The 14169-nt window shown below is 38.0% G+C and overlaps 4 protein-coding genes across 5 annotated transcripts; all 4 read left to right on the top strand.

Moving 5' to 3' along the window:
• Positions 1-503: 503 nt before the first annotated feature.
• Positions 504-2402, top strand: LOC106351010 (putative cyclin-A3-1). 2 transcript variants are annotated; one of them, XM_013790826.3, is made up of 5 exons: positions 504-1149; positions 1240-1471; positions 1554-1706; positions 1790-1823; positions 1976-2402. In XM_013790826.3, the coding sequence occupies exons 2-5, from the start codon at positions 1305-1307 to the stop codon at positions 2234-2236; spliced, it is 615 nt and encodes a 204-aa protein (XP_013646280.1). In that variant the 5' UTR covers positions 504-1149; positions 1240-1304; the 3' UTR covers positions 2237-2402. The 2 variants fall into 2 exon arrangements, 1 of the variants encoding a protein (XP_013646280.1); XR_007319246.1 differs by having other exon boundaries at positions 564-1149; positions 1790-1877.
• A 1812-nt stretch (positions 2403-4214) lies between these two features.
• Positions 4215-6213, top strand: LOC106351009 (NADH kinase). Its single transcript, XM_013790825.3, has 5 exons — positions 4215-4415; positions 4769-5014; positions 5103-5183; positions 5266-5417; positions 5642-6213. The coding sequence occupies exons 1-5, from the start codon at positions 4323-4325 to the stop codon at positions 6021-6023; spliced, it is 954 nt and encodes a 317-aa protein (XP_013646279.1). The 5' UTR covers positions 4215-4322; the 3' UTR covers positions 6024-6213.
• Positions 6214-6922: 709 nt separating this feature from the next.
• LOC106345845 (B-box zinc finger protein 22) lies at positions 6923-8583 on the top strand. The gene is made up of 3 exons (XM_013785036.3): positions 6923-7309; positions 7486-7911; positions 8126-8583. Exons 1-3 carry the CDS (start codon positions 7127-7129, stop codon positions 8390-8392), a joined length of 876 nt encoding a protein of 291 aa, XP_013640490.1. The 5' UTR covers positions 6923-7126; the 3' UTR covers positions 8393-8583.
• Positions 8584-11854: 3271 nt separating this feature from the next.
• LOC106345844 (50S ribosomal protein L13, chloroplastic) lies at positions 11855-13398 on the top strand. The gene is made up of 2 exons (XM_013785035.3): positions 11855-12365; positions 12757-13398. The coding sequence occupies exons 1-2, from the start codon at positions 12108-12110 to the stop codon at positions 13228-13230; spliced, it is 732 nt and encodes a 243-aa protein (XP_013640489.1). The 5' UTR covers positions 11855-12107; the 3' UTR covers positions 13231-13398.
• Positions 13399-14169: the final 771 nt, after the last annotated feature.

Consider the following 14169-nt stretch of genomic DNA (forward strand, 5'->3'; position numbering starts at 1 on the left):
TTACCCGTCACCTTATCCACACTTGAAGTGGATAAGATTTATGAGGAGGTAAATTTTCAAAAATTTCATTTTTTATTATTCATTTAATATAACTTATTTTTACTAACAATATTTATTTTTTGTTTTTAAGGTTGTCCCTAAAAAAAATGGAGGGACGTTGGGGATTGGTTCCGTCAACGATGTTCCGAGAGCGACATCGTCTTATGGTCAGCGACGGGATGATGAAGTCACTGAGCTGCGTGACGAGTTGGCCGCGACAAAATCTCGTATGGGTGGAGTCGAGGGCTTTTTGGACGTTATAGCGGCCACAAATCCGGAATGGGAGTCCATGTTGAGGAACAAGCGACAACAACATCCCATTCGAGGCGAGTCATCCGACGTACATAACGAGGCGGATGTTACGAGGAGGAGTGATGAATTCTACCAGGTGATGAACGACCCTTAGTTTTCTTTTTTTCTGGTTGTTGTATTATAAATTCAAAACTTATTTATATATAAAATATTTTCGCATTGATTTATTTTTATTTTAAATTATAATTTTATTAATAAATTAAATAATTTTAATTATTTTTTAATTATATTTTAAAATTCTGTAAAATAATAAAAACGAAGTAAATTCGTAGCTAATGTACGACCTATTTACGTGGAAACCCTATGAGGAAATGATGAGAAATAATAAACAAGTATTTTACGAGAAAATATTTACGAGGAAATAACGAGAAAAGATAAACGAGTATTTTACGAGAAAATACTTTCGTGGTAGTTATGTATTTTGCGAGGAAACACTTTCAAGGTATTTACGTGTAGTTTACGAGGAACTCGTTTCGAGGTATTTACGAGGAAATATAGCGACTTCCTTACGTGGAATATTTACGTGGTCTTTACGACGAAATGATGTGCTTCGTCTTTACGACGAAACATTGTCCTCGCTAAGTTACGACGAATTGGCGAGGAAATATCTGTTACGACGGATGAGTAACGAACAAACGTGTTTCCTCGCTAATTCGTCGTAAAGTCTCTTTTACGACGAAGTCACGAGGAAAACCGCCCTCGTTAAGATTATGTTTTCTTGTAGTGACTAGATCTGACGATCCCCAGATGTGTGCTCCCTATGTCACTGGAATCTTCGTCTATCTCTGTCAATTAGAGGTTAGCTTCCTCAATTCACAATCTCGATTTCGAAATTCGATCTGGGTCTTTTGTAAAAGAATTGATTTTGGTTTGAAAATTTTGAATCAGGTAAGGAAAAGTCAAGGCCTTTGATTGATTATATAGACAAGGCGCAGAAAGATGTAACACCTAATATGAGAGGAGTTTTGGTTGATTGGTTAGTTGAAGTTGCTGAAGAGTACAAACTTCTCTCCTACACTCTTTACCTCGATGTCTCCTACATCGACAGATTTTTGTCTCTTCAGATTGTTAATAGGCAAAAGCTTCAGCTTTTGGGAGTTTCTTCTATGCTTATTGCCTCGTAAGCAACATCTTTTTAAGTTTTTTTTTTTTGGTATTTGTTTATTTGCATCTCTTTTGGCTTATGTATGCGTTTTTTGTAGGAAGTATGAAGAGATATTACCTCCAAATGTGGAAGACTTCTGTTACATAACAGACAACACTTACACTAAGCAAGAGATTGCGAAGATGGCAGCTGATATACTTCTTGCTCTGCAGTTTGAATTAGGAAACCCCACAACCAATATTTATCTAAGGTTATTAGAGTCTGATGCTTTTGGTTTGTCATTAAGTCATTTATGGTTGTGTCTCACTTCTTCTTATGTTGGCTTTTGTGCAGACGGTTCACAAAAGTTGCGCAGGAAGATTTCAATGTAAGAGTTCAATTAATAGAACTTGTATTTGGATAGATGTTGTTGGAGCAAAAGGTTAGGATCTCAGATAATTTCAGTTCGTATTTTATGTTCATCGTCATATATTAAATAAAAGTTTTAATCCCACTTGTGGATGTGGCTTTGTTCTGCAGGTTAAGGAGGTTATGGGAGAGATAGAGAAGGCTGGAAACCAGTACTCAAAAGCAGTGCGTTTGATGGTATTCCTTCTAGTGGAAGCACCAATGCTGATTCTGAACCCTCCATTGTCTCTCACAAACTCAGACAGGTATCGTCTCAGAAAATATATAGGTATCCTCAGTAGAAGATTAAAACATCTGCAGTCGCATAGGAGAAGCTCAGGCTCTCATATGCAGGGATCATCATCATCTGCCATGATGAACAAACAATCATAGAGTCGAGTGACTCGGTTTGGTTTCTCCTGTTTCTTGTTCTGTTTTTTTTCCTAAAGAGACTTTGGTGGATATGATGTGTGAGTTGTGATGGTTGTTGTACCATGTTCCCTGTTCTATCTTTGATCCTAATCATTTGGTTTATGAAAATGTTTAATATTTTTTTTAAGAACCCTTAACTTAAAAAACTACTATTAGAAAACTAAAATTAGGTGTTTTTTAACATAAACTCTTAACTTAATTTTAATATTAAAAAATTGACTAAAACCCCATTTAAGAGTTATTGCAATAAAGATGCTCTTAGAGAATTGTCACTGTTTCTAGTCTGATCTTTCCATGCACGTAGCGTTGCTAGGTTTAAATTATTACTCTAGTTCTTAAAACCTTTTTGGTTGCCTCCTTTTCTAACAAAAGCAAAAAAAGAAGTTAATATTGTTTGCCAGCTTCTGAAGATTTTTATAGGAAAAATCATTCATCAGCACAACGAATTATATCATATATATGATTTGAGATTATTACAGAGCAAGCTTTTTTTGCTAAGAATATGAATTGCATTACGAGAATGATCGCGGTTTGTGTGGTACAAAGATTTTAAGCTTAAAAAAAAAGATTTTAAGCTAACAGGGAAGAACCATGGCAAAAATGATAAAAAACATGGTAAAATCCTGAATTATAACAGGTATCAAACAGAGGTGAACCAGGTCGCTACTGCCTACTCGTTAGCCAGCCACTGACGCAAGTGTCCAGTGAAGGCTTTCCTGTTCCTTCTTGCAAGGATTGTATCCTTGATTTGCCTGTCAAGTTGTTTGAACAAGGTCACATGGTGAAGAGGAGACGTTGTTGTGTAATCTGTTGTTCCGTTCCAACCATATGGGATAGAGCCAGGATTACCTAACTCATTAGTCCAAGACAGCCCCTTCTCCAAAAAAAAAAACTTATTAGTCCAAGACGCTTGAGCTTAGCATAACAATAAAGATAACTTTATACTAATAGAGTAATAGAAAGATCGTAGTCAAGTGCTTTGGCGAATAATTCGAACAGGCGAATATTTTCCATTTTGATCAAAAATTCTATAAAAGCCAATTTTTCTTGGCTTGTATCATATTTTGGTGTGTCGAATCTTAACACAGTTATGTCTATATCATTTTTATAAATAAAAAAAAACAATTTAAATTTTCACAAATCCACCAGTATGACAAGAGTAGTTTATCCATGCACATATTTACATGGATGTGGTTATTAGTTATTTACTTATTTTCATGTTAACAAATAAGATAAAGTAATTTAAATTTGCACAAACCCACCAGTACGTATGACAACATGGACAAGAGTAGTTTATTCATGCACATAATTACATGGATGGGTAATTGTTTTCATGTGGTTCAGTGGTTCTCGTACAATCCACCATAATTTGTCTGTATTATGTTAGGTATAGTTTTCTTATCTTAGACACATTACTTATTTTTGTCTCATTCAAATCATATACACACACACACACAAATGTTTTTATAAACGAGCAAAATATGAGTTTACAAAAAAAAAACAAGCAAAATATTTTTGGACAAACTACAAGATATGTCTTACTACATTTGGTCAAATCAGAGACAATCACGTGAATTCTGATATCTCTAGGTCAAATTCATAGGTTCGGTTCGGCAATAGTGGCGGTCTCACCATTATGAAAACACGTGGATCCTAACCGGTCCGGTACGATTTCAAAACTAACCCCACTTCAAGATCAGATTCTAGACCGGACAATGTTTAAAGAACTGCCCACTCGATTCGAATGATGTGATCCTAGTAAGGATTGTTCCTGATAGGCAAAACGTCGGGGACCAGGTTTAGATCTGAATAGTACCGTTTAGGAGCCTAGGATTTGACATGGAACCAATACCATTAATGAATACCCAAACATCTCAAATATTTGGATCCGAGTAATTGGGCCACTTTAGTAGAGTAGTGATGGGCCGACCTTGTATTTGCGCCTAAATCTTTTGCCAAACTTACAAGAAGAAACACACTCACATAAGAGGGTCCTCCTATGGAGATCGTCATCTTCATTCTGTCTATAGAGATTAATTGAAGGAGAATGGCGATCAGGAAGCTTCTACTTCTATTGAAACCGGTTGATCTGTACCCATTCCTTGAAACAGATGGTGTCTCGCTCATCAAAAATCATCAGGTATCGCCCTCCTCGTGTCAGCTAGATTTTGAAGTTTTTCTAGCCAGATCACGTTTATTTCGTTTCGAATTGAAAATGTTCGACGTAATTCCTGAGAGAACATGACCGTAACGTTTTGATAATGTCGTGATGATAAACTCTTGTTGGGTCTTGTGAACTCTATGTAATAACGTAAATTACAAATCTTTCTGCTTCCTTCGTGTCCCCTTTGAGAAAAAAGTTTCCATCTTTGGTTATTCTCAATGTGATGACAAGATGTGTTGATTACAAAGAACTTGTTTGAGAAAAGTTTCCATCTCGGGTCTCGTGGCTTCCTATCTCATGTTTTTTTTTATGTTGTTATTGTTGTTTAGGTTCTTCAGTATCTAGAGAGCAGGTGCAAAGTACACAGGGATGCTATAACCTTTTGTCAGGAGATACTAAATAAGAAGCCAGTCGAATGGAAACCCATCGCACGTAATGACTTATCACATCCCATTCGTGATGTTGATATGGTCATCACCGTTGGTGGAGATGGCACCCTCTTGCACGCTAGTCATTTTATAGACGATTCTGTTCCTGTTCTTGGAGTCAACTCTGACCCAACACAAGCTCACGAGGTCTTTTAGCCTCTGTTTTTTCTCGATATTCAAGAAATCTCTAGGCCGTATTTAGACGATTATTGAGGATTATTGTTTATAACTACAGGTGGAAGAACTAAGTGATCAGTTTGACGCTAGTAGAAGCACTGGTCATCTTTGTGCTGCAACAGTTGAGAACTTTGAACAGGTAAATAAGTAAGCTTGATAGAGGAATAGCCCTATTCGTTACTTGAATCGGTTTTGAATATTCAGCGCTATTTGTTTCACAGGTACTAGATGACATTTTGTTTGGCAGAGTAGTTCCTTCCAAAGTATCGAGAATATCAGTAAAGTTAAACTCAGAACCTCTTCTTTCACACGCACTTAATGACATTCTGATCTCACACCCATGCCCTGCCGCTGTTTCAAAGTTCTCGTTCAAGTAAGAGTTTCTTAGAATCACAAAGTATACAATTTTTAGCGCCTTACAGAGTATTATTGTTTAGGCAAGTGTCTAGGAACGCCTATACCGATTTGTTAAAAGAATCTTTTCGTTTATACCTGAACTATATGGGTGGCGCCACCTAAACAGATTTTTAGAACACTGGTTTATACATTAACCTTCTCTAGTAATTTTATGTACCAATGTTTTCACAACATGCGCAGGATAAAGAACAAAGATGGTGATACCAATCCAAAGACAGTAAACTGCCGCTCGAGCGGTCTAAGAGTCTGCACAGCAGCTGGGTCAACTGCAGCAATGCTGTCAGCAGGTGGGTTCCTGATGCCTATGTTGTCTCGTGATCTACAGTTTATGGTTAGAGAGCCCATCTCTCCCGTTCCAACCCTTTCTCAAATGCATTCAGCGTTTAAACCGGACCAATCCTTGGAAGTTAACTGGTATTCAGACCATGGAACTATCTACATCGACGGTTGTCAGGTTAACTACAACGTGCAGCTCGGCGATACAATCGAGATATCATCTGATGCGCCGGTTTTAAACGTGTTCTTGTCTCAAGGCTTTACTCAGATCAGATCAAGGTACTAGAATGTGTTCATTAAAGTTAAAAGAGTTGGTGCATTGAGAGACAGCTTTCAACTCACTTGTCTGTAGATAGTTATGGCAAAGGTTCCTTGGACCGAAAGATTCGTTGATTCTTTGATTCAGTAGCTATCTTTCTTGAACCAAGAACGTGGATGTGCCTGATCCTCTTGAATAAAAATAAATTAATTACCTAGAATAATCTCTTTTCTCGTGCAAATTGTTGATTTTGGAGAAATCTTTTTTAAAGTGGGACCTTATTAATGATTGGTTGATTGATTTGTTTATGGCTTGCGTAACCATACGTGTTTGAATATAATGTTGACATTATAAGGCTGGATATTTTTCTTTGTAAACATTTCGTTATCATCCCATCATTATAGTATTCAAATTATGTAGATTGTAAAATGCAAACAGTAGATATTCTGAGCATGAGTACAAGAAAATTCAAGTGATATAGAGATGTGTTTACTCTGCAAGTTACAGCTAAGATGGTCTCCTGCAATTAAGACACATGTACTTAGACTGCCACGTGTACTCCCAGTGTTCACTCATGTCTAAAAAATATCCCCTAAACTCCTTCATATTTTCTTTTCGAGCCCACCGCTTATATACTGTGCTAGACACCCACCACTATTTATTATTTTACTAATCTATTAATTTATATGATATTTTTCCTCAAAGGCCAACGACTAATCTAGAATTCGAATGTACAAATTATTATTTTTATTTTCAAATTGGGACCTTATTAATGATTGGTTGATTAAGATTCTGACTGTCGATTAATACGTGTATGAATATAATCTTGATATTGTAAAATTATTTTTCTTTAGAATCCAAATAAACATTTTTTTAATCAGAAAGTTATAAATAAATTCATTTTGACCAGAAAAAATATTTATCAGAAAATTCTCCTTCAGACAAATTTTTTTTTTTTGAAAAAGTCCTTCAGACAAATTAGAACGTAAGAGTTTCTTAAAACCATAAACCTCATAGTCTTGAGGAGACAAATCAAGTCTCCGACAGCAATCCACAAGCGAAACAACAAAATCAAAGAAACGAAAGGATTAGTTTCGTTTTCTCAAGATTTGAATCTTTGGTTTTCTTGGATGAAGATAAAGTGCAACGTCTGCGAGGCGGCGGAAGCGGCGGTGCTATGTTGCGCCGATGAAGCTGCGTTGTGTTGGGCTTGCGATGAGAAAATTCACGCCGCTAATAAACTCGCTGAAAAACACCAGAGAGTCCCTCTCTCTGTCTCTTCCTCTTCCATACCCAAATGCGACATTTGTCAGGTCTGAACTCATCTCTCTTGCATCTCAAAAGTTTTGAGTCTTTAAGCTCTGACATAAAAGTTCGTCTGAGTTATTGGCTTTTGTTATAAAAAGTTTGAACCTTTATATGTTTAGAGAGGTCATTGCTCTGTTTAATGCTCTGTTTTATGCTGTGTTTCGTGTTGTGAACTTGACAGGAAGCTTCTGGATTCTTCTTTTGTCTGCAAGACAGAGCTTTACTATGTCGGAAATGCGATGTGGCAATCCACACTGTGAACCCTCATGTCTCAGCTCACCAGAGGTTTCTTCTGACTGGGATAAGAGTTGGTCTTGAAGCTATAGACACAGGTCCTTCTACAAAATCATCATCACCAGCATCTAATGATGATAAAGCCATGGAGACCAAACAGTTTACACTACCTACATCTGAGCCTCAGAAGATGGACTTTGATCATCATCAGGTGGGTTTACCGGAAACTAAAGTCAGTGATCACATTTCCACAAAGCTTCCTTTTGCAAGCAGTGGATCAGCTACTGGTCAGTGGCAATTAGAGGAGATTTTCGGATTAACGGACTTTGATCAGAGCTATGAATACATGGAGAATAACGGTTCATCATCTAAGGTAAACAATTAGTTATCATTAGTGTGTGTAACAAGCAGTGTTCGAGAAATTGTTAGGCCGTAATTAGACATGAGAGTATTGATTAGACATGCGTTAAGACCGATTTTTTGAACACCTAGATCAATTTTTAAAAAATCGTTTCTTTTAGGTCCGATATGGTAACAAGTAAAGATTGGTCTTCATTTTGTCTTTTTGTATTCATTTTTTTTTTCAGGCTGATACTAGTAGACGAGGAGATTCAGACAGTTCTTCCATGATGAGATCTGGAGAAGAAGATGGAGAAGATAACAACAACTGCTTGGGAGGTGAGACATCATGGGCAGTTCCACAGATCCATTCTCCACCAACAGCTTCTGGTCTAAACTGGCCTAAACATTTTGACCATCAGTCAGTGTTTGTTCCGGACATATCTTCTTCAACTCCGTACACCGGCTCATCTCCTAACCAGAGGGTTGGGAAGCGGCGGCGGAGACGGTTCTAAAAACTGCAACGACCATCGGCTGGTCTGATAATAGATGTGAACTATTGTACTGTAGGTGTTGGTTATGTGACTTGAAGTTGAATGTTCATATTTGGAATAAATATATTATATTTGGTCAAAGATTTGTATGGAGATTACAATAATATGTACATGACATCAGTCTAGTAATCATCAAGTACCTCATTTTCCTAGCTAAATTCTAAATATCTAGTTACAACTTTTTCTTAAAAAAATGAGAACCAGAACCTCTTGATGCAAACTGTATCAAGTTTATATAACATCCCGAATTGTGATATATGAATTGTGATATATGAAAAGGCTTAAGAGAATTGATTTGGCTGTCTATGTCACCAAAGTTATATTTACATTTTTCGTCACACATTCGTTTAGAACTCCAGAGTTAAGCGTGATTGGGCTGGAGTAGTGAAAGGATAGGTGACCTATCGGAAAGTGATTCGCGATATCGTGCGAGTGAGGCCAAAACACGGGGAAAGGTCGGGTGGTGATTGCAGGGTTAGTAAACAATGATTCCGAACCTTGGAAAATTAACGGACCGACCGTCAAACAGGATGGGCCCACGGGCCGAGAGAGCGGGCGTGGGTGGCCCATTAGCTGTGGGCGGTCGGGGCGTTATAAGTGGTATCAGAGCTGGTTAGCCATCTCAGTTCTGACCTGAGAGGCGTCTTGAGACCTGTCGTGGGGCGCAACGAAGACGTTGCGTTCTTTGAGAGGGGGTGAATTGTAACATCCCGAGTTGTGATATGTGAAAAGGCTTAAGAGAATTGATTTGGCTACATATGTCACCAAAGTTGACTTACCTTTTCTGTCACACATTCGTTTAGAACTCCAGAGTTAAGCGTGCTTGGGCTGGAGTAGTGAAAGGATGGCTGACCTATCGGGAAGTGATTCGCGATACCGTGCGAGTGAGGCCAAAGCACGGAGAAAGGTTGGGTGGTGATTGCAGGGTCAGTAAACAATGATTACAAGCCTTGAAAAATTAACGGACCGACCGTCAGAAAGGATGGGGCCCACGGGCCGAGAGAGCGGGCGTGAATGGCCCATTAGCTGTGGGCGGTCGGGCGTTATAGTTTCATTTGCTACCAGAAGCAGGAGCAGACCAATGAGGTGGAAGACGTTCAGAAACAGGCAAACCAGTAGGAGATGGCATAGTTTTGACACTGATGTCAAGAGGATACAACCTATGCTCAATGTCAAGCTCTCTGCAAATCTTGGCAATCTCTTCAACAAGTTGAGATCTTCTAGCCCATCTCTCTCCCATATCTTGATGATTCATTCTATGCGTTGGCCAAACCGCAATCCTCGCACTGTTCAATGACTCCATGTCTTTGAATACTATCATTGGCGCTGGATACCAGTGATCTTCCTTCCCTTCAATGTAACTATCACAGAGAATGCATGTCATAAGTATATAAATATCCATGTATAAGGCTTGTGATATATGCATGATGTTCCTTGTGATTCTCTGCTTGATAAGGATGATTTTCCCAGCTGGAGTAGTAATGTGGATGGAGAATTCAGTTCCATCTCTCATGTCTGGACTCCGGTAATAGTTTCCAATGGATTTAGTCCAGAGGAGACTGTTAGGATACAGAACTTTCTGGTTATCAAACCTCAAGAATATGGTTGTTAATATGTTCATCTCTTCCACAACCATCTGGAGAAACACACAAAGGAACAACAATAAGATTTTTCTTCTAACATTACAATATCAAAAATCAATGTTCTAAAAATTGGTCTAGGCAGCGACTAATTAGCAAACCGGAGCTAAACAAAATGATTTTTCTTGACGGTGTTTTTCAAAAAGGGTCAATGGGCTTAAAAAATCAATCTAAGTGTACGCCTAATCAATAATCTTATATAAAATACCTAGATGCCGTCTAGCTATTTCTTGAACATTGACAAGTTTAACTTACCTGGATTCCATCTATTTCACATTTATCGCCAACATCAAAGGGGTGTATCACAAACAAGTAGATGATAGATTCGAGCTCATGACCACTAGGAACTTGGTGGAAGTGATTCCAAGTATGATAAGCCAAACAAGGAGTATGATGATCCCAACTACGATGTTCACCATTTTGTGAAGCATGTTCACTGCTGTTTTTGTGTCGTTGAGGGTCAATGGAAGAGCTCTTCTCTCTCTGAAAACATTCAACCGTCAACAATGTTTCACTTAATATGTTAAAGCAGGCCTGAGATTTTGAACCGAACCGACCCCGCCGAACTAAACCAAATTTTTAGTTAGTTTGGTTGGATGTTCGGCTTGATTTGGTTGGTTTTTAATAAAAAAAATAGGTTTTCAGTTCGGTTCAGCAACAATATTCTTCAAAAAAAAAAATTATAGCCAGACCGTTCCAAAACCTGAACCGAACTAACCGAAATAACTGAACTAACCATATTTATCTCTAAATTTTTAAAAACTTAAACGGAAGCTTAAGGGAAATCAAAAACTTTGGTAGGATTTTAGAAAAATTAACTAATCGAATACCGAACCAAACTTTATTTCGGGCTAAATAGTAAGATTTATGTCAAGCTGCACTACCCGAAAACAGAAATACCCAAACCAAACAACCGGAACCCGCATGCAGTGCCGTGCGAGGGTATCTAGAGGCTTAAGGCAATTTAAAAAATTGGGGCCCTTTCATATAATCGGTAAACATATAAGTAATACATCGCTTTCATAGGATAGAAATAATGAAAACAAAACCAAAACATACTATATCAACAAAAGGAAAGAGGAAGAAATACCAAAGATGGATGGTTCCACGAGAAAGAAAACAAAGCAATATGAATATGATGTATCAATTTTTTTGTGAAAAACAGATATAATATGATGAGAAAAATATCTAAATCAATTAAGATTCTGATTTATGGTACTTTCGGAAAGTTTACTCTAAAACATTATAATGTAAACCTATTAAACTTGACCTGATTTCGTTTTGATTTGCGAGTCAGATCTTTTTACTGATTTGTATCTAATATTTATTTAGAATATGGATTTCTTTCTATAAAAGCTTATGTTCAAAACTTATAGTCACACAAAGATTTGAACGTGGTCACTGACCATAACTGCAGAGAAACAAAAAACCACTATGAGATACTAGATTATCAAAATTTTGGGCCCTTAAAATTGAATAATTATTTGGGGCCTAAGGCAAATGCCTTTTTAAATATACATCAAGCATGCCTATTTTAAAGATTGTAAGTTCATCGTCCAAACTTACTTACCACCCAGTTCTTGAGAGATGATTTACTGATCCGTAACGATAAAGTTACAAAGCATAATCGCAGTTTATTTATGTTAGTGCGAGACTGTCACTGTGAGTGTTGCTTTGAGTTTCAGATAGAGAACGAGGGATTGACATACACGCGTGTGGTAATGTCAGCTGTGTATTGGATGTTACGGCCCATGGGCCATTGTTCTGGACCACTGTTTATCGAGAAGCAACGCAGATGTAGCTTGGTCTTCCCTGACTCTCTCAACTTAACGGTCTTGTTTTCGTCTCGCTTACATCACAGTCGTCGTACTGGGCTAGATTCGGAGCTCCAAACGAGTCGGATTCTGAACCCGTTTATATTACCTTTCTCGTCCTATTAATTATCTTATTTACACTTATTGCCACCACTGTTATTGTCTGAACTGAAGAAGAACACAATCTTATCCATTACATCGAAAGAGCACAGAAGAACAACAATGGCGATTCTCTGTTCGTCCTCGACAGTTATACTCCCTTCTTCTTCTTCTTCGGTGAAAACCTCCGGATGTAACAGAAGGTCTTCGTTCTTAGGCTTCTCTCTAAATGCTATCTCAAAGCCGCCGGTTCGAAACGCCACTAACGCGAACACGAAGAGGGGAGTGCAGGTGAAGTGCGAAGCCGACCAGGCAATTACTACTTCTCTCGTTCCTGCAAACCAACGGTGGATGTTCGACGAAGAGGAAGCAAATGGCCCTGTAACGATCTTTTTTTTTCTCTATCTAGCTCGTTCTTTCTTTAGCTTCAACGCTTTTGTTATTCACATCTCTTAATCATTGTTTTGTATAAGTATATGTGCATCAGATAGTTAAACAGATTAGAAAGTTTGCTTTTTTTTTTCTTCTTCTTGATTCGTAAAGTGTGAGCCTTTACTTTCTTCACATTGTGTTTAAGAATGGGTTATGTTGAAGCTATAGACTTTTCCTTTTGACTCTGGCTACATATGTATAAGTATAAGTGCGTATCTTCTTGTTTAGTGACTCAAATGGATTTGAAAGTTTGATTTTTTCTTCTTCTTCGTGATTGGTAAAGTGTGAACCTTTATTTATTTATAGACTTTGGGTTGAATCTGTACTTTTTGGTTTATAGGACATCTGGAACACAACATGGTACCCAAAGGCTTCAGACCATGTGAACACGGACAAGCCCTGGTATGTGGTCGATGCAACCGACAAGATTCTCGGAAGGTTAGCATCAACCATTGCTAATCACATCCGTGGGAAGAACCTTGCCTCCTACACTCCCAGTGTCGACATGGGAGCCTTTGTCATTGTGGTGAATGCTGAGAAAGTGGCTGTGTCTGGAAAGAAAAGGAACCAAAAGCTGTACAGGAGGCATTCAGGACGACCTGGTGGTATGACAGTAGAAACCTTTGATCAGTTGCAGCAGAGAATCCCGGAAAGGATCATTGAGCATGCTGTTCGTGGAATGCTTCCAAAGGGACGGCTTGGGAGAGCTTTGTTCAATCACCTGAAGGTGTACAAAGGCCCAGACCATCCTCATGAGGCACAGAAGCCGCTTGATCTGCCTATCAGGGACAAGAGAATACAGCTGCAGAAATAGAAACACACCATGGAGTATCTCTGCTAAGCTCCAGTTTTTCTTCTTCTCGGGTTTGTGTAGTTTCTTCATCTCAAAACCAGAGGAGACTTTGCAGATTCTTGTTTCTATTTGCTTGCAACTATCAACTCTATGCTATAAAGTTTTCTAATGTGAAAAGTCTTTTATTTAGTTTTTACTGCTAACTATCCTAACGATAATTTGGCTACCGCAACAATAGGCACGGGCATAAAAATCGAAAACCGAACCGGAACCGAACCGAAAAAACCGAATCCGAAACCGAACCAAAATTCAAAAATAACCTAACGGTTCCTATATTTCTATAACTGAAAAACCGAAACCGAACCGGAACCGAACCGAGAACCGAATGGGTATCCGAATATCTGAAATAAAATTTATAAACCTAAAAATATTCATTATATTTGGTATTGAACATACTAAATATTCAAAACTTGCTACTTATATACCGAACTATCCAAAAAAATCGAAATACTCTAATATTTTTTGTATCTAGAGTATTTTAAATTATCCAAATTATCCTAAAGAACCGAATTACTCGAATAGTTTTTATCTAAAATATTAAAATTTATCAGAATTACCCGATTTATATCCGAAAAATCTCCAACAAATTGTTTTTTACCCCGAATTATCCAAAATTAACCAAAAAAACCGGAACCGAACCGTAACTGAATTGGAACCACAAATTTATCGGATATTAGTCGGTTCTTTAATTGTTATCGGAACCGACCCGAAACCGAAAAAAACCGAACCGGACCCGAACCGAATTTCATAGATAACCGAACGGTTCCTATATCCCTATAACCGAAAAACCGAAAACAGAAAGAACCGAACCGGAACCGAACGCCCAGGCCTACGCAGCATCATAAGCCACTATCTTGGATGGTACTAGAGTAAGAGTCTCGAACTCTCCAGGAGATTACT

The sequence above is a fragment of the Brassica napus genome, chromosome C2 (assembly GCF_020379485.1).
Source record: "Brassica napus cultivar Da-Ae chromosome C2, Da-Ae, whole genome shotgun sequence".
Taxonomy (NCBI): domain Eukaryota; kingdom Viridiplantae; phylum Streptophyta; class Magnoliopsida; order Brassicales; family Brassicaceae; genus Brassica; species Brassica napus.